Here is a 21145-nt window from a genome sequence, read left to right as displayed (position 1 = left end):
TTTAAAAGGAGTAAGTCTTCTACTTATCCTTCTGACAAACAACTGCTCTGTATTCTATTACCAACCACCTTAAACATTTATCCAACCGCAGACAGAGTAATATAAACGAGAGCTGAACCAGGACAAAGAGCGTGGAGTTCAAAACAAACGCAACCATATCTTCCTTGAAAAATGAGTTTGAGATGCACAAATACAACGCCACACTCAACGCCCCGTTATAAATCAAACGTACAGACCTGTAGACCAAGGTGTCATCCCCGGAGCTGTTGTACTGGACCTGGAACATCCTGACCCCGTTTATGGGCGTTTGACTGCTCCACCTGATGAGGGCGGAGTTGCCCGTCAGCTCCACCAATGACACTCTCCGATCGGCTCCTCCTCGCGTCTCGTTGCTAGGTAACGCGGCCTTAGAAGAGGTGAGGATGTCCGAGGGGGCGGGGTCGGATGAGGGGTCTCGACTTCGGCTAGTGCTGTTGGCCAGGTGGGGCACGGCGGTTACAACCAGCTCCACTCGGCCCGTCGACTCCCCTGCGGCGTTCGAGGCGATGCAGGTGAAATTCCCAGCATCCTTTGCAGTTGTGGCGTTAATTTCCAGGCTTCCGTTCGGGTAAACCATTGTTCTGAAACACACGTAGTTCAAATAATATCTGGAAAATATACTGATACTTTTAATGCAGCAATTAAGGCACACTGCAGATACTTTCGGTTATACACTCTGCTTGTCTCCATGGAGAAGTTATTGCTTTGCCAGGAATTTTCCGCAGAATGGCATTAATTCAATAACAACTGTTTCTATTACTAAAAATACCTTGAATTTTTCTTTTTTTTTTTCTTTTGTAGAACCAAGAATCTGTCCTGGAGGTAAAATTATTATTACAGACATCTGCCAGGTTTTCTGATTCATTTGCCCATGGTCTTGACCTTACGTTCACATGAATAGCTGATGAGTACATTTGCTGACCTTGGAATAAAGAGGTAATTTAAGGGCGGGAACCAATTATCAGTAAGGCTGTCTTTAACCCCAGGCTCATGTTAAAAATACAACACATTAGTTCCATAATTTGTGCTTTTCAACTTACATAGAAAACTAATGCGTAATAAGAGTGCTGAAAAAATTTAGCACAATAGCTCTATGATTATTTGTGATTGTAATGGTAGAATTAAACCAGGCAGTTAACCGAATGACTAGTATTAACAATCATGTGTTTTTTAAAATGGATTCTGCTGTTTATTGAGCTCTTACACTTGAGTTTATTCGTTTTGAGTGTCCTTGTTCAGAGCGGAAATGGCATTCAGAGTCAATACATTTCTGAAACTGGAACAGTGGTGTATCAAGTGCATCATGAAGCAGTGTTCAAAGGATATGTTTACACTTCTTACTGGTCCAAAAAATAAAATAAAAAATTGGTGGAAAAAAATAAATAAATAAAATTAATTAATTAATTAATTAAAAAAATAAATAAAAATAATAAAAATAAAAATAAAAATAAAAATAAAAATAAAAATAATAATAATAATAATAATAATAATAATAATATAAAATAAAAATAAATAATTAAAATAAAATAAAAAATAATCATTAAAATAACATAAAAACACAAATATATAAAAATATAAAAATAATAAAATTAAATACAATTCTTAGACACCCACCCTAATCCAACCATTTTGCTGATGCGAGTTTGGGATTTATTCAATTATTTTTTTATTTGTGGCTGGATTACCTTTTATTTAAAACTATGTGAAATGTATGGCTTGTGCTGTATGTAAGTTCTCTACTGTAAGTCAAGAATGTGTCACATGATGTAGAGGTAATTAAAGTGGAAGACTCGGCTCACCTGTGCACAACTCCGCATTGACCTCACTACAATATTTATATGTGATTATACTGCATATGGAGCACATGTATAGTTGAGGGGTAGTGCCAGCTAGGTTACCAGATGGCAAGCCTCTAATAGGTCACAAAGGGATCGTTTGAATGACATGGATGTCTCACCCCACCAACACAATCTCTGTGGCCTACATCCTGGTCCACATAATGCCCCGCTACTGCTTGTATTGTGCAAAAATATGGTATGATTATTACGAAACCATCACAAACAGGTCAGTACATTTTGCTCATTGTAAACCGCAATATTGATCTAAAAACATTTCTTGACAACCTCTCCTCCCACTGCTTGCCTGACTGACTGCAAATTCAGAATGACATCTCTCTGTATTATTTATACATATAGATATTAGTCTAGTCACCATGCCCTCTGTCTTCAAATATTTTGCAATCAGACATGCTGTTAAGGTTTGAAATATGTTAATTACGTTAAGTATGTGATCATCGAGTGGTGACCCATAGTTACTGTTTACTTTTTGGCTTAGTTTTGTAGTGTGCCTGACCCATTTTTGTTTCTTTTTTTCAAATGCTTGGTCAGTTGTTGCTGTCTGAAGATCCAGCAACCTCGTGCGGACTTTCAGACCCAGCCTATATCTTTACTTCCCTCTCTCTACTTTAAAGTTCATGGTCAACTCTCAACAGATCTGACCTGCATTGGCCCAATACGCCATTTCCTTAACTCCATGGAGATACATAATGCAATATCATGAACTATTACAGGCAAAGCGACAACGAAGGATGGGACAAGATCTAGATCATTTTCAGGGTCCTCAGCCACAGTAGCTCACAGTTACAGAGGAGAAGGTTCCCTCCGAAACTCAAGACCTGCGAGGAGAGAGGGGAGCCTTTGGACTTGGGATAACCCGGACTTCTCAGGAACCATTGCATCTGAAGATCTAGCAACCTTGGTAGTAACTGTACAGAAGTCAGTACAACAGTGTGTAGAATGTTGAGAGAGTGAGGGTACCTGGATGTGTTCGATATGAGGCGACCTTCGGGATTGATCCAGTGGACCTCTGGCTCTGGGTCTCCATTGGCTTTGCACTTCAGGCTGGCGGGCTGCCCGTCCATCGCCACCGTTTGAGGAGACTTACGAGTCAGAACTGGTGGATCACAGATGAATTCCTACAAAAAACACAAACAATCCAATTACAACTAGTGTCTTTTTTGATACCATTTTTGTTGATGCAATACGATACTTGACCTAACTGTAATTGCCGATACCAGACCACAGTGTGAAGAAGTACTCTAAGGCTACTCAATGTTATTACAGTACAAGAGCAACAAATACATCTACTAAAAGGCAATCACTAAAGAAAATCTACAAGAATAAATGAGATTGAAGAGTCAAACGTATAACAGGCTTGATGAGGACTTTTACTTTTCTACTTTGTCGCTTTCTGCCTCACAGTCTGGATAAAAACAGCAGTGAGGCCCGCAGTGTTCAGCTTCCACACTAAAGGCTAAATGAAGGAATCAAAGCGGTAACACAAATATCTTTTCTGTTATTATTAGCATGTTTTAAGTGTCTGCAAAGCCTCCACAGCCTGCCTTTAACCTGCTGTGAGCGTTAGCGTTACCATTAGCCACAGGCGTCAACAGCGGCTGCTCGTGTCTACAGAATGAGCAGAGTGGTATCGGAATTTGTATTATTATTATTTTGTATCATTATCTTGAACTGTACTGTTACTTATTAGAGATATCTTACGCTCCATTCACACATGCTTCCGATGCAATTTGTTTTTCTGGTGACACTACTTGGTTTCATTCCACTGTAAATATAGCAGTAGCTGTGTGGGAGAAGGCAAAGCGCCAAATGCCAGGTTGAAAGCGCTGAAGCTGATTCTTAAAAATCTAAAAAAACAGTTTAATAGTCCATTTTAAACGGTTTGCAGTGGTCCAAAGAGATTCAGAACCTTATGCATTCTGAGCATCCTAATTATTCACAGCAATGACTTTCTTGCAGAGCGGTGTTTTGCCGTCACAACTAGTATGGTAAGAGTGCATGTCCTGATTATCGGACAATAAAACGGTTGAAGATAGTCCACAGCTGACTTATTCTATTGTCAAGAGCTACGTACTATATAGAGCAACAATATATCTGTACTGGGGCAAGACAAACGTGAAACCGGAACTATGTGTACATGTGTAAAACCCACTTGCATGTGCACACTGACTTGCACTTTGCCTTAACCTCATCTTACCTAGCTTATCCATAGGTGTGAATAGTAAGTAGTAGTAGTAATAATAGTAATAAATCAGTACAAGTCAAAGTAAATCATTAAATATCCATCAGCAGTTAATCTTTCAGCTTCCATCTTAAGTGTTAAGAGCTGCAGCCTATTATCAATATGAATGCCTTTGACACATTACAATTTAGTTCCATATCAGAGGCTTTCACGTGGGGAAAGATGGATAATATCAGGGTAGAATACCACTTATATTATGTCTTTATAAGTCATTTAATTGTAGTTACATGGTTGGAGCTGTGAGTGTGTGGTAAATGGAGAAATGACTTTAAAATATCCTTGTGAGATTTGATATTTTTGCTTTCTTTGATTTAACGTCTCAGACCAATTTGTAAAAAGGGCAAAGCGCAGAGTAAGCTGCATTCTAGTATACTGCAAAATCAAATGATCTGTTCTGAAGAGAGAATTTCAGTCCACAAAGTAAACCAACGTTGATAAAAGGATAACTTCTAGATTCTATAGTGCCTCATTCACAGAACGATTTGGACACACAGATCACTACATTCAGGTCATGTGACTATGTCATTAAGGTGAAAAAAAGTCTAAAGGCTAAGCGCTGATAAAACTTGATTTTGGTCATAAATGATTAGATTCGACGGGTACACAAATATTTATGGACTCATAGAAGTTTTTGTCCAGCTGGATTTCACATAAACTGATTGGATTATTCATTTTTTTAACTGAGATGTGAAAATCATCACTCTTTTAACAGCTCGAGCTAAGGTAAACGTCTAACGCTAGAACCTTTCCACCCTAACAGTTTATTTACGACAATGAGGATCAACAGGCCGATAAACCAGCACTTCTATCTGCTTCATTCAGTTGTGTTTGTGTCCAGTTAAAGACCTGTTACTGTTCGCTGTTGTTTTTCCAACTCTCGCAATGCATTCTGGTCTGTATTGACTGTTCTAGTTACCACTGATACCCGCTATTTTCAAGGAGCATTGTGGGAAATTTTGAGTGCACTACTTTTTCAACAACTGGACATTCGGACACCACTAAAAATAGCGTGACCCTTAAACAGTGCCCTAACTAGGGAATAGTGTGGACATAGGACACAACCCATGGCTTTACTCTCTTCTCTGTTTCATTTATTCATTTGCATGTGTTTTTATTGTTGAAAAATGCTTTAAAGTTCACGGTCACCTCTCTACAGATCTGACCTGAATGGCGATATATAATGCCATATTATGGACCATTACAGGCAAAGCAACAACTAAGGATGGAACAAACTGCTCTAGGGCAGGGGTGTCCAAACTTTTCTCATTAAGGGCCACATATAAAAACACAGACAAAGCTGAGGGCCGATTGAGGGCCATAGACTGGTCACCAGTTGAATACTTCAAATGTGTGTTGTTATTACAAGTTAGACTGAACCACTAGACCACATGTATCAAACTCAAGGCCCATGGGCTAAATGTGGCCCTCCACATCATTTTATGTGGCCCTGGACCGGGTAAATTAAAAGGTGTGATGGTCTTAAAATGTCATTTTATCCGGAGATGCGCAGTTACACAGCTATATTTTTTACATCTTTGCAAATGCATATGTAATATTTATAACTTAAAGAAGCAATGAATACAGAAAGAGTTAAACAAGTTTAAAAAATGAGTTACATTTATTTTACATTTGGCCCTTTGACGGCAGCCATTTTGCTGATGTGGTCCTCTGTGAAAATGTGTTTGACACCCCTGCACTAGACCTTCATTCATGTTAACTTCCTCAGTGGGACACATTAAATATTTGATATGGGCTTGTTAAAGTAGATTTTCAGAAATATAAAGTAAAAAGTACTGTTTAAGGTAATATGGGCCAATTCACCTGGAAGCTTGAGGGCCTAGAAAAAATGGTCTGAGGGCCGCATTTGGCTCCCAGGCCACAGTTTGGGCATGTCTGCTCTAGGGTCATAAAATCTCACAATATAAAACTGCCACAAGTTTGTACATACAAACATAAAAATGATCTTGTGAGATTAAGAGGCTGTAGCTCCAAAAATCAAAAAGTGAGACCAAAATTGTGAACTGTGCTTCAAAATGTATATATGATAAATTATGTCAAAATGTCATCTCATTTTCCTGGATCCAATCTCGTGTCTTCTCCCCTGCCTAGCAATATCATCTCCATGGAGACAAGCAGGTGTATAATCCTGTATCAGAAAAAAATACACTAGACTGCACTTTTAAATTCTATACACACATTCAACACCTCACTAAAACAGCACATTCCAACATTTTGGGATATAATGTCAGTCTTTACCTCTTCAGGAATAGTCCAGAAGTACTTGGCACTGAGGTCGGGCGGCGATGCGCACGTCTCTAGATCATCTTCTCGGGTCAGCCTCCTCAGCCACAGGAGCTCACAGTTACAGTGGAGAGGGTTCCCCCCGAAACTCAAGACCAGCGAGGAGAGAGGGGAGCCTTTGGACTTGGCATAAACCGGAATTCTGAGGAACAATGGATCTGGAGGGATTTTCTTTAGCTTGTTAGACGTCATGTCAAGCCTGCGCAAGAAAAGGATTATGTGAGGAGAGGAAAGGGGAAGTCATCCATAGAACACACACAAAGCTGCTGACAATGTAATAAAGTGGATTTGGGATTTGGCCTGGAATGCTACCTAGCAAGTTTGTGGGTAATCTTGTCTTGTCCTTAATGGCTATTTTTAGAATATATTAACATGTTTGAATTAATTTTGGTAACACATGTCTAATTGCATTTACTCAAGTACATGTCTTTAAAGCTGCTCTGCTCGTGTACAAGTCTCTCCATGACCGAGCACCAAAGGACATTTCCGACATGTTGGTGCCATATGAACCATCTCAGACTGTAACGACTTCAGGGACAGGCCTCCTGCTGGTGCCCACAGTCAGAACTAACCACGGGGAATCAGCGTTTCAGTTTTATGCAGCTAAAACTTGGAACAGTCTTCCTGAAGATGTGAGACAGGCCTCTACTTTGACAATGTTTAAATCCAGACTCAAAACGGTTCTATTTAGCTGTGCACATGACTGAAAGGTTTTTATTCTGCGCTCTTCTCTTTTAATGCAAATTTTATGATGCTTATTTATGTTTGATTTCTCTATATTGTGATGTGAACGTATTTTACAAATATTCTGAGTTATTTTTAAATATCGTGCTTTTACTTCCGCTTGAGTAATAGCAGTTTTAATTGGTTTTAATAGTTTTTTGGTTACTTTTCCCACTGTGAGTAAGTCAACGGTGACAAAAGTTTTCTGTTGACAATATCAAATGATTTCTTGCAGCGCTCCTTCAGATATGATTACGTTTCTCACATGTTTTAAGTCTAACATTTGAAAATACCAGATTGTGTTCATTATCTGTAAATCTTAAATCAAACATAACATAACTGTTGCGTCCAGACTGTCACTCTTAGTCTTACCAAATGCATTTTTACTCTTGTTTGAGTTATTTCTGGGACCACTATGTACTTCTACTTGACTACCGCAAGTTGCACTTTTTTTCATACTTTGGCTGGGGGTGCGACTTATACTCAGATGCGACTTATTTGTGAAAAATATGTTTTTTTTCTTCGTTATTATGCGTTTTTTTGGCTGGTGCGACTTACACTCTGAAAAATATTACCTTACTTGAGTAAAACATTTGGCTAGCTTACCCTCCTCTGGCTGTACATCATTAAGATTCAGTCAAATTTGGTTACGTTGGAGAAAGTATCTATATTAATTAGTCAAGTTTCGTGTTTTTACCCATAGACATCCATGAGTGTCATTTTAACACCTAACACTTACCTTGCCAGTTTGTGCAGATTGGTGAACACCCCTTGTGGTACATTTTCGATGAGGTTATGATCCATGTTTAAGGTGTTGACATTGGTGAGGCGCCCGATAGTCTCCCACGGGACCTCTATCAGGTTGTTGTAGCTGAGGTCCAGGTCCTCCAGCGTGGCCAGGAAATCGTCAAAGGCGTGTGGGGAAATGGAGTGGAGCTGGTTATTCGCCAAGATCAGATGACGCAGGTTGGTCAGGCCTTTGAAATGGTCATCCTATTAAGAAATATATATATACAAGTCACGTATTGAGACTTTAGAATGATGGTAGTTAGTTGCTATACACTTTATAATAACTATGTGTTAACCTTAATGATTCAGGCTTCGTAACTACTTAATTAATAACCAAACTCCTTGATTAAGTAGTAACAAAGCCTGTTCCACCTTGTGATGTCATGTGGTGATACAGGAAGTGCTCCACTGTGTTTTTAAACTCCATACACCTTCACTAGAATCATTTGAATAATATCAGACCTGGAATTGCCAATCTCTACTGGCAAAAGGTACAATAGCTGTTACCTTGAAAACTACCACTTCATGACATCACAAGGTGGAACGGAGCATTTTGAGCTTTGGAGATGTAAACAAACTAATAATAAAGAGTTACTCAAACGTGTAAATGAAGCAAAACTCTTAACGTAATATGGGACGTTTAAGGCTAATTATGTGTAGGTAATACAAAGTGCTAACAAAACACTCCCTGGAATTAGTCGAGCCTTTGTTGTTCATGGTTCATTCAAAAAGACATTCAAACTATTATGTTCTTAACCTTGCATGCATTTGTTTCTAACTGGCTGGAGACTTTTTTTTTTTCTCTCAAGGGGGGGCTTGTATTTTCTACATTTTACATTTACCAAAACTTAAGGCGCATTTTCACTATTATCAGAACAGGATTTTAAGAAAGACTTATCATTTGACAGTTGCTCTTTTCATTGCTTCTTCAGTGAGTATGTTTTTAAGCAGCAAAAACGTTGATTTTGCATAATCTGTGAGCGTTAAACCTCTCCTGGCTTCTCGCTCATTGCTCTTTTGTGTTGGGTTGTTTTCAGCACAAGGCAGAGCTCTGTGAGTATGTGCTGCTGACCTGGCTGGTTTCTAAGCCATTCGCCTCATTTGATCCCTGGTAAAGGCTGGTAAAGGTTTGATTTTCGCTCTTCTGACCTGGAGCCTGCTTTCTGCTAAGCTGCGGTAACCTTTACAGCTATATGCTATCTAAAAATACCTATATGAATGTTACTGTACATGTGGTGCGTTTAAGTGTGAATAAAATCATTGCAATTTCAGTAGAGGTATTCACTTTATTCCACCATCATCATTCGGGTTGTATTTTTTTTTTTGCGTGGGGCTGATCTTGGCAGTAATTAAGTTCTACAGAGTCGTTTTAAAGCCTCTAGACAATCGGTGGAGTGTTGAATTGTTAGTCACATGAACGTAGAACATTTTACCGAAATCAATCTACGTTATATCAAACTTTTCCCAAGTTTTCCACTGAAATAAAAGGGACTTGGCTTAACCGGAAGTGCCACTACAAAAAAAAAAAAAAAAAAAGCAGGTTACACGCATTTACGGCAAAAAAAGGCGGGGCTGAAGACAATAGGAAGCTCACATAGCTCTGATGGCTACGTTGCAACACAGTAAAAATGTTGAAAGTGTATGAACTTTTATTTTGGAGAGTCTGTCACCTGCTTAGAGATCCATTTGCCTGGGCTATTCCACAGTATGGCATTATATACTTATCTATCTTGCATTTATTCAATTGGAGGTGTAGTTATAACACAAAAAAGACAGAAAAAAACCATGCATTTTTACTGTGAGCGGGGTTGCCTTTGTACAGATCTGACCTGTAACTTGACCTGTTGGTGTCTCCTTGGATAGATATGTTGAATGCCATACTGTAGAACATTCCGAGCATGAAGCATAAACATTGTCATGGAGATAAACGGGTTGTGGGCCCTCAACCAAAAAAGTCCCATAATGCGTTTTTAAGTTATGTGTGTTTGATATTGCCTGACATTTCCAGAGAGACAGTTCTAAATGCTTACGCTTATATTTTAAATCTCTGCAAATGTTTACGTACTTTACAATTTGGGTCTACAAACATTATAAGGCCATCTATTTTCTCCTGACAGACTTGAGCGATCCTAAAGGGTAGCTGCACGAACCGGAGTTTAATTAATTTTCTTATCAGAGCAGTGAAAGATCGTCCATTTTCTTTATTTCCTTTTGATGAATGTAGAGAAGCCCGCATCCATCCATCTCACCTTGATCACAGTTAATCTATTGGAGTCGAGGTGTAGGGCCCGGAGGCGGCGGAGGTCGCTGAAGGCCGCGGGCAGGATCTGACTGATGGTGTTCCGGGACAGAGTCAGGTGGAGCAGGCCCGTCATGTTGGCAAAGTCCTTTCTGCGAACAGCTGAGGGGGAGGGAACCATGGCAACAGGGTCAGTGTGGGTTGGATCGGGCTAGAGTACATGGCACGCTACATGAAGTCAACATGGAAAAAACAATCAATCTGTCTGGTCCGTACTGGATATTTTTAATTAAAGGCGCTGATTTTTGTGGTGATGTTCACAATGAAAAACAGAACCAGTTATTCCTCACTTATACATCTGGAACATCCTAATTACTCACGGTGATGAGTTTACAAGTGCTTTTCACAACTCTCAGGGAGCAGGGAGAGTTTTGCCATGATGGTAAAGCTGATAACTAGCATGCTAATATGCACTTCCTGGTTGTCAGACAATAAAAAAATGCTTTCTAATTAGATGCAGACAGAAGATCATGATTTACCACAGTTAAATAATGACTTTTTAAACTTTTAATACCCGAAGAGTGCGTTGGCCTCTGATTTTCTTGCAAATGTTTGCTCTCAGCCACCTATTCATTAATTATTGACCTAGACAAAAACCTCACTTCAAGCATTTTTACTTTTTTAAAAATATCATTTTGTATATCCTTTGGTCTGGGTTTCTTCTCTTCATACCGTGGAACATGTATGCCCAAATTGTACTGAAATGATCTGACGAATTTCACATAACACAAACATTATGAGCGATTTTAAAACATCTTTGTCTTTTTTGTGTTGTTGTATCCAATTTAATTCATCGTACCAGTATGTTCAGTTGACACCCGATGCCCTCTTCCTGTAGGGATGGGACAATCGTGATAAAAAGGGTATACTGATCATGATCTACTGTTTGAAACCTGAACCACCTACCACTGACGGATGGATATGAAAAATCAGACATGTTTACACGATGGAACAGCTCAACTACAGGTAAAAGAGACTTTTTTAGTTAGTTAGTTTATTCAGACACACACAGAAAATAAATAAAACATTGTCACAGTCACATACACATATATAGAATTTGTTCATTGTGTCTGAAAGGCATAGGCTGAAGCAAAGCTTATTTATGCCTGCCAGACAATTATTGAATGGAAAAGGGGTCTAGTTAGTGACTTTCTCAAACAGGACACTTATGAATTCGCATTTGTTTTATTTTATCTTGGAAAAAATAAAAAAAATAAATTAAAAAAAAAAAACTGTGAAGGCCCAATCTCAGCAGGGCACTTTGTTGATGTGAATTGCCTCTTTATTTATTTATTTAATTTTATGTAATCGTAAAAATCACCAACAAAGATAATCACCATTTTGTTTCCTATATATGCAGAAAAAAAAAAAACATAACTATTTTGTTTCTGAATATTTTTCTTTTATTTTTCTTTCATTTTTCAGAGCATTTAGAACTACCCTTTCGACATTAATGTGAGCAAATACAGCACCGAGGAACGAACCCTCATTGTACAGTGGTGCTTTGAGTCACATGGGTCAAAATCCAGAAACCGAGCGGTGTTGCCCCAAGCGTAAATGCCATTAAAGGAATAATGAGGCTGCAGTATGTGATCTCTCGAGACCTGACTAGTCCTGATTTCTTCCTGTGGGGCGATCTTAAAGAAAAGGTGTTTGTGAATAAACCTCAGACAATAAATTACTTAAAACGTAATATCGAGGATCAAATAAGAGCCATAAGCCTGGAAATGCTTTCAAATGTTATGCAAAGTGTGTTGGATCGGGCCATTCAATGTGAAACCGAAAATGGTGGATAAGTAGTGATAAGTTCAGGTGTAAGTGAACAATTATAACCGTGTATATATTGCCAAAAATCTCACAAGGTTCAGTTTACCTAATGCTAAAATTTGGTGAGTATAATTGAAGAATTATAGGAGCTATTGAAGATTTAAAAGTGTCAGTGACTTTTGGGCCTATTTTGTACTTATTCATAATGTTCCCAGTTAGATCATTGTTGTTTTCACTGATAACACAGTACAATGCTATAACAGCTGTTTAAATATGGAAAACCTGTTTGTAATATTAAAATTATAATTATTCATATCCATAACATCATTCATTCATCAATCAGTACCGTGACATTATCATGAATCGCAATTATTCTGGCCATGATAATCGTGACACCAAATTTCATTATCGTCACATGGCTGTACCTTCCAGATGCTATACGTTCATTTGCGATTGATGCATTGGGTAAACTGACTCGGGAGGATAGTGAAGCTATGTTTGCACAAATTATAGGGGAGACCAATGTTTAAATTGCATGCCTTTTTGCACTATGATTTTCTTATACGAAAGATTAAGCGTCTGCCTTGAGTTGGGACTTCAAATTACTGTGTATAACTTAATTTAAATTTAAAGTATATCTGGATTCAATTGAAAAGCTTTCGGCATAAAAGTGTATAATAAGCAGTGGTGGAAGAAGTACTAATTAGAGGTAAGATACAGAGGTAAAAAGTTACTCAAGTAAAAGTATTGAAGTATTTGTTTAAAAATGTACTTTGACAGTAAAAAGCACGGTTTTCACACAAGTGTTGTTCATTTGTTAAAGTGTTACATGTAGTGATAATGATTAAAAATGATACATATTTTGGTCAATAGCAACAATACAAGTACATTTTTACATTTTTTCTACGAATTTTGTGCATTTATTTATGTTTGCTCAAAGCTGAAGCTTGAACTCAGGATGTTACCACAAAAAACAAACAAAAAAAAACTCAAATCAAAGAAAGTACCATTTCTCTTGACTGGCCTGAGAACACTTTGAGGGAGGAAGTGTCTGGGGTGAGGGAAGTCTGGGAGTCCCTAATCCCTTAGACTGCTGCCCCCGAGACGTGTTCCCGGATAGAAGAAAATGAATGGATGGATCAAAGAAAGTATAGATATCTACTCTCAAATGTAGTGAATTAAAAGTAAAAAGGATCTGCTGTAACACTTAAAAAGCACAGATACCTAAACATTCCACTTAAGTACCGTACTCTACCACTTGTACTTCGATACCTTCCACGACTGTGTGAGTAATCCCTCAGTCGTCCGGGTCTGATCCATAGTAAAAGTCGAAGTTTCTCCATTCCACTACTGATAATACGTGAAGTTTGCTGTTAGAACTTCAAATACTGTGAATAGCACTTATCTTATTAACATGCCGTTATATACAAACACTGACAACAGCAACCTGCGTTCAATAAATACACAGCTAATTATAAGCCTGGTCTCATCGTTTGCATCTGAATAATGAAATACTGAATGCCTGAAGGCTAGCATAGGCATTTTAGTAATTGTTTCAAACCCCAGTTGCATTTTAGTACAGTTATACATGACACGGTCTTACCTACTACAAAGACAGTATACTTAGCCCACCGCCTGATTGTTCCTGACTCAAATAAACCGCAAACTAATTCTATAATGGAAGCGAGAACATTGCATTCACTCGGAGCGATTAACACGCTCTACACAAGACCGGCGGAGACAAGCACAAGCGATCTAAATGCCAGCCCCTGATTAAGCGTTGATTGGTTAATTAGACGGCGACAGATTCGACTCACCTGTAATGAAGTTCTCCTGCAGTCGGAGCTCCACAGTGCGTCGGTCTATGGCCCCGGGTACGAAGAGCAGACCGGTTTTGGAGCAGAGGATGGCGAGAGACGGGGAGAGGCTTTGGCACATGCAGCGTTTGGGACACGGTTGGCCCCTGCACACTGCCGCTAGCAAGAGCAAAGACAACCACAGAGTCTCCATTCTCCTCCGCTGGGAACAAGGCAACTGGAAAAGAGAAAGCATGGAAGAAACGCAATGAGCCGTGAATTCAAGAGGGCTCTCACATCATCAGCGCAAGGGAAGAGCATAACCTTGGGTGACTCATTGACCTACTGACAAAGATGACCAGTGCTGAGATGACGCATTGGTGCTCTGTGTACAAAAATATCGTGGATGATTAAGGGATGTGTTTGGGATAGAAGGGACAGTAATTAAAGCGGGGGTATTAATTAGTGATGGACGACAGCAGCGTTTGTCCACCGATCTCGTTGGCGGTTCGAATCCCGCTCTCGACATACAGTAAACATCATTGGTAGAGCGGTGAGACCCACTGTCCTGCAGGTTGGCGATGCGATTCCAGCTCCCACAAATGAATGCTGTCGTTGTGTCCCTGGGCAAGACACTTAACCCACCTCGTCCCCAGTGTCTGCGTACTCTGGTGTATGAATGGGTGAGTTGTTCCTTGATGTGAAGCGCTTTAAGTGCCTTGAAGCTGGAAAAGCGTTATATAAAAATGTGACCTTTTACCACTGGACTTTCGGCTCTTTTATGGGATCTGAATCTTTTGGATCTGTTCATTTCAAAGAGCCGTTCAAAAGACCGGCGATTTTACCATTTGTTTATACGACAGAAGCCAATGTGAGAACTAATTTAACTACAAACTAATCACAGAGAGAAACGACTAAGGTTCAGACGTGTTTAAAATGGTTCAAACTGAGAGTGGGAGAGTGTTTACCCTTTGAAATTATGAATAATCTAAATAAAACATTGTGCTGCAGTAATAATACAATTGTTATGATGTCAAATGTGTTTTCTGTGCACAAACCTCTCACTCGTGTTGCCTGCTCTGCTTCTGTACTGATTCTTGTGTTGAATCAGCGTTAATCAGGATAGAAATACATAAAAATTAGAAAGAAAGAGATTTGGCTGCTTTCAAAACTAAGATCTGTTTCCAGCCGTTCACGTACAAAAAAAAAAAACTTCAAAAGAGCCAAGAGACGTCACATCACTAGTATTAACTGCTAACACGTAATACATTTAGATCATCGTGTTACCTTTTATTGTTTTGAAACTGCTATATTTGCTGAAAACAACCTATTAGCATGTTTTAATTCATCAGTTTTTGACACTTTGAGTATCTCCTCCCTTTGCTCTCTATACTAAGCCCCCCCCCTTCCCTTCAGAGCGCTAACACATTACCTAATGAAACTCTTAACACATTGCATCAGATTTGTCAAGTTGTGTACTGTTTTGTATCATGTTTTTGTATATTTATGGAGAACTGTCGTGTGGGAGCATGGCTGACGTCGGCTTGTGGGCGGAGCTTTGGACAGAATCTTACAGCTAACCGCATGGAGGGTTTGACTAGGCCCTAGGAGAGACAGCTAAAATACTGAAACATGCATGGATGACATCAAAAACTTCTTCAGGGATGTTTTTGACATTATAACATGGTAGAAAGCTAAAAAAAAAAAAAAAAGCACCGTGAATACACCGTGAGTTAGAGCAAAACACGTTTTATAATAAATCTGAAAATATCTAGTGCTTCGACATGAACATTGCAAACTTTGTTGAGTTTAGCAAAGAAAGCATCTTCAAAATTCCACACCAAACACCACCCAAGAAAATATTCATTTTTTGAGCAGTAGCAGCACTCCAGCTGCCAATAGTCGTGACCAAGCCTAGCTCAAGATCCCTAGGGGCTGCGCTAATGTTTCAAACACCTACCAAATAAATTCTATATTTGGAACACAGAACATTGCAATCACTCTATCAACCAATCAAGGGACTAATGCAAAAAAAGAAAAATCATTGGGCTCTAGGCACTGGCTGCGTAAAATCAGTTGAAGTCTTTGTTCCAAAAGTTGCACTTATACCACATTTTGATAACCATCGATGCATATTGTTCCTTATCTTTCAGACACAACAGTTCCTCATGTTGTAAATGAGAGGATTATGTTGCAAGAATGGGTCGCTACTTTTCGGCTATGGGCAGAAGAATTCTCAAAACCTCACAGATACACAAAGAGGACATGCTTCACACCCACAATCAAATAGGACACAGCTGCACTATCCAATCTCGCACCCTTCAGTATATACTAAGTACATATCAAAGCAGAATTCCCATTACTTATCACAGAACTGCCACATCTCAGTGAGTAGGCTCATTACACAAGGCAGCGCTGGACTGTTTATCACACTATTATATGCATAGGCTCAAATAACAATACAATACCAGATATATTTCCAGCAGTCAGGAAAGCCCGTGATTTTATTCAAAGGACACAACAAACACATATTGACAGACTCTTTGTTTAGTTTGTCTGTGTTGACAGTATAATCTCTATTCCACAGTAATGAATCAATCAGCTCTTTCACGCCACATATTTCAATGGGCTTTCCACTCTCGCATTGAATATAACATAGCTGATTCCAATATGCAGGTGGTTAAAAATGTCACTTCTGCTCTCAGTAGTCCTTTAATTAAGTACACTTTTGTCCCCATATACACAAATAAGTTGTCTATATTTGATTAGTTATGTAAGCTCCTGTTCTTGAGCTACTATAGGAGGGTTAGCCTACTGGGCATGCTGGTATAGAGGAAACCCAGAGGAACCAAAACACACAAGGACAACATGGGGTTTATTTATTTATTTACAGTCCTTTATTTAACCAGGAAAGTTCCACTGAGATTTGGAATTCCTTTTTCAGGAGAGTCCCAGCCCCAGAGAGGAGCTGATGGCACATGTTTGGTGGGGGAAACTGGAACACCCGGAGGCAACCTACCCTACACAGGCAAATGCCACACAGAAAGGTACAAGTGCAATAACCTCTAAGGCAGCAAATGTCAGTCAAGGTTTAAAATTTGGCAGAATATAAATTATTTTCGGTAAGAGGTGCAGCACGGAACAACAGCAGAGTGAGGACGTTTCATCAGTCACCCAAGCGGACTCTTCGCTTCTAGTCAGGGTTGCCAGGCTTCAGTGATCCAATATGCACAACTGCATCTGAAAAACCATCCAAAACCTGAGGAACATGCAGTGCGGCTGAATTTCTCACTGAGAGATTTCTCACTGAAATTCAGGACTTTCAATAATTTTAAAATTCAGACATTTTATGTAGAAAATAGCTCTGGCCAAATCTGTGGAATTTATTTTTCACCTGCCCAATTCTGTGGAAAAAACCCCCAAAAAACAAAGTACCTGCCAACACTAGTTCTAGTTTGGTGGGACACTGACTTTTATCTGTCTGAAGGGAGAAGCTAGCTATACTGAGACTAACACATTTGTTTGTTTATTTATTTGTTCATTATTTTATTGTATTATTTATTTTATTATATATTTATTCATTCATTCATTATTTTATTTATCTATTCATTATTCATTATTTTATTATATTATTTATTCATTCATTATTTTATTTTATTATTTATTAATTAATTCATTCATTATTTTATTTTTTATGCTATTATTTATTTATTCACTTATTCATTCATTATTTTATTTATGTATTCATTTATACATTATTTTATTCTATTATTTATTTTATTATTTATTTATTTATTCATTCATTCATTCATTTTAATTTATTTCATCTTATTTTTTATGTATTTATTTATTTATTTTATTAGCTAGGTCTATTGAACTACAAGTGTGAACTGTCCCTGAGTCATATTTTGCATAATAGTTCAGGCCCTTAACGGTTGATCTCACACCTACATATGACTCAGGGACAGGTTTTTTGAGGGAAAAAAATGCAAATGAGTAAATGTACGATGGATAGGTTTAACGTCAGGGGAGCATTCAAGGCAAAGGAAAGTTACATAGTCCACCTTTAATCACCATATTATTTTTTTGATTTCCGGTTGCTGCCTCGTTCCTTTCAACCCAACTGGAGAATAATTGCTACATCTATCATAAAAGCAGCAAACAGTATATGCATAATACATATACTTTATTGATTCCAGTTGCTCAAAATACAGCGCATATGTGTATATAGTCCACCCCCGGATGCTGCTCATTTGTGCGACTTTACCTCCAGCCTCCCCCTTCCCTGTGCGTCGAGCCCCTGCTGTTGTTTACTTCTTGTCTGTAATTGGCTGGAACCTTGGGCTGTGCGGCCAATCATTGCTCATCAATATAATACCCAAAGACTGCTGGGCCCATTTGTTTTTCATGGCCACATTGTGAGCTATTTTCCAGACCTTGGTTTTGTAAATGTCGATATCGTTGTAGCTATGAAGAAGGGCTTGTTTAATCTGCAGTTTTAACAACAGTCAACACAAGTTTATTTCTTTGACTGTATGACTTTATTATATCCCAGTTTATCTGGTATTGGACGAAAATATATCTCCAAGGCTTACATCCAGGCTTACCACAAAGAAAACCCAAATCAATAGCTGCAGAAGTGTTTTTTAGTTTTATATTTCACAGGCATTTCTGCTTTAAAAGGTTTACACATTTAAATTCGACAGCAAAATAAAGAGCAAAAGTGCTTTCGTAAAACGCTCATGTTTTAACTTGACAATGGGAATAAGGATATAGTAAAATACGCCTGAAGCTGGTCTATCACATAAAGCTGTGAGGACATAATGCACTCTATTACCGAACAGGTGCGCTGATGCTGGTCTTCGCTTTTGATATTGAATTTACATGCTGTTGAATATTATGGTCTAGTTTACAATAGTGGAGATGTAGTCTGCCTGACAAAGCAGGATTGCACACAGCTTCAAAAATGGTTTCACAATTTGCTGGACTGAGAACTAGCTGCTGGTTCACAACAAATGACTAACACAAAGGATTTATTTTATTTTAAGGTCAAAGTAGAAATTGTACAAAAATTGCGTAGATCAAATAAAGGGTTTTCCCAGAGTTTTTGCGAATTCTGAGAAACCACTATGACCCAGCTTGACCTGTTTTGTAAGTGCACGGAAAAGCTACATGGACATAGGGAGAACATGCAAACACCACACAAAAAAGCAGGAATCATCGTGAAAACCTTTTTGCTGTGAGGCATGAGGGTCACTGTTCAACACGGTTCTGGTACTGCAGAAGAATACATAAGAGTATACGGATTGACTGCTAATTGAAAAAGATATTCGTAAAACTGTACTCACAAGGTTCCTACGGTTTCAAAAGGTAGCTATTTGGATAATGTTTTTTAAAATTGAGTCATTTCGACCAAATTTCAGATAGCGAACTGAGGGAAGGGGAGATTAGTCCTGCCCTACTCCTCCCTTAGGGCAGGACTAATCTATCTCCCTTCCCTCGTTGCAGTATAAATTATAGCTCATCAGGCCAGTAACTTCAGATTGAAAATGACTTCCTGATGGCAGTTGAAACATCTCAATTTCAAAAACGGTTTGAAACCTTTTCTACCATGGATAAATGAGGACGAATGAGGGATTACACCGACTGTACTCACAACAAGTAACTGAAGATAACCCCCAGTCCATCCATTTTCTTCACTTATCCAGGGCTGGGTCTCAGGAGTAGCAATCTAAGTAGGGACCCTCCAGAGGAAAACTCATTTCGACCACTAGTATCCGTGATCTTGTCCTTTCCGTCATTACCCAAAGCAAAGGTAAGGGTAGGAACTATAATCTGCGTAAAGAAGTGGACTAAGGGAGTGTGACGTCATCCACAGCGTTCGGCTCCAGTCAAATGAAGCTCATCCAGGCTAGCAGTTATAAGGCCGAGTTCGATATTTGGAATTCCGACCACGAGTATCATAGCAACCAAAGACTCAATCCAGAGCGAGGCTGTTGAAGTTAACGCCCCTTCCCGCCCGCACCACTGTTTTTGCAGAGAGTGGGCACTTAGCAACGCTGTCAATCAAGCGACCTCGGGGAAGGAAGGTGCCTGATTTGTCTGTTATTAATGTTCATATCTTGAGTTACGGACACAATAGCAGGATCATGTAGAGCAGGTCAATACGAACAGTTTAAGACCAAAAAGATGAGCCTGACAGCAGCAGTTACAGAGAGAGAGGCGAGAGGTATTTTCTAATGTAAAGTGAATTGCAGACAGAGTCGATGAGACCGAAGCGTGCCCATAATCACCACCTATTCGGAAAGTGGCAGCTAGAAGGTTAGCTATGTCAATTTAAATATATACAGTCTATGGGAGGAGCATAGACTTGACCGATAAATCAGGAGCTTTGCCTTTCGAGTCAGCTCCTTCATTACCACCACAGTCCGATACAGTGACCGCATCACTGCAGACTCTGCACCGATCCTCTATCCTTCCCTCAAGACCCCACTATATAGTTGAACTCCTCCACTCGAGGCAGGGATTCTCCATCCACCCGGAGAAGGCAACCCACTGTATCCCACCCACATTGTATAAGGTAGACAGAGCAAGCAACTCCACCAAGACCTCCACAATGCACTGTACTATCCACAGTAACACAAAAGTGAATAGTCAACCAGACATTGAATGTATATTGAATGCCACCCTTTACAAATTACCCTTGCAGATGCAGCTCTGTCATGGTGCCTTATTAAAATACAGCCTCCAGCAGAGATGAGTTGAAATAGCGCTACACATTCCAACATGAAATAAAGGCACCCTGCATTGTCATAACTCTAAATTCTATTCTATCATATCATCTCGATCTGTGAAATATAACTCATTGTAAAAGCAGCAAATCCAGTGGGCTTTACTAAAAATAGCAGCTCAGTAATGCGATATGTGATTTCTGTTTTTTATCCACCCACACAGAGAAGGCAAGCTGCAGAAACAATGATTAGCTCAAACCTTTTGTCATTCAATACTTGTCTCCATTACTTTTGAAATTTCACTGTATGGAAATTCCGAAACTAACTTCTGCAACACCCAAATATGCGGTTTTATCAACTTGATAGAATGCTTCACTGAGTTTTCAAGTGAGTGCGCAGACAGAAAAGTACAATTTTCTTTTGTCAAAACAACATTAATGCACCTAATGAGTGAGGCAGCGTTTCATACGTATTTAAAAAAATATTTCAACATTTTCGAAAATAAAATGATTGCATAAAAATTTCCATCACAACAACTTATGTCCTGTGAAACTATAAAGCTGCTAGACATCAATCTTGCTTCGTGTGGAAAAGTTCAACAC

The 21145-nt window shown here is 39.0% G+C and overlaps 1 protein-coding gene across 1 annotated transcript in view; it reads right to left on the bottom strand.

The window, feature by feature from the left end:
- Positions 1-21145, bottom strand: part of zgc:172282 (leucine-rich repeat and fibronectin type III domain-containing protein 1-like protein) — a 135149-nt gene that overhangs the window by 90050 nt on the left and 23954 nt on the right. The window contains exons 2-7 of the mRNA XM_033977052.2: positions 13834-14050; positions 10200-10351; positions 7901-8154; positions 6394-6637; positions 2856-3013; positions 237-620 (exon numbers count right to left, since the gene is read on the bottom strand). Of these exons, the coding sequence (XP_033832943.1) occupies positions 237-620; positions 2856-3013; positions 6394-6637; positions 7901-8154; positions 10200-10351; positions 13834-14026 (1385 nt within the window). The 5' untranslated portion in view covers positions 14027-14050. The remainder of the gene's footprint in view (positions 1-236; positions 621-2855; positions 3014-6393; positions 6638-7900; positions 8155-10199; positions 10352-13833; positions 14051-21145) is intronic.

Source organism: Periophthalmus magnuspinnatus, chromosome 13 (genome assembly GCF_009829125.3).
Source record: "Periophthalmus magnuspinnatus isolate fPerMag1 chromosome 13, fPerMag1.2.pri, whole genome shotgun sequence".
Lineage (NCBI taxonomy): Eukaryota > Metazoa > Chordata > Actinopteri > Gobiiformes > Gobiidae > Periophthalmus > Periophthalmus magnuspinnatus.
This window is presented reverse-complemented; position numbering and strand designations above follow the sequence as displayed.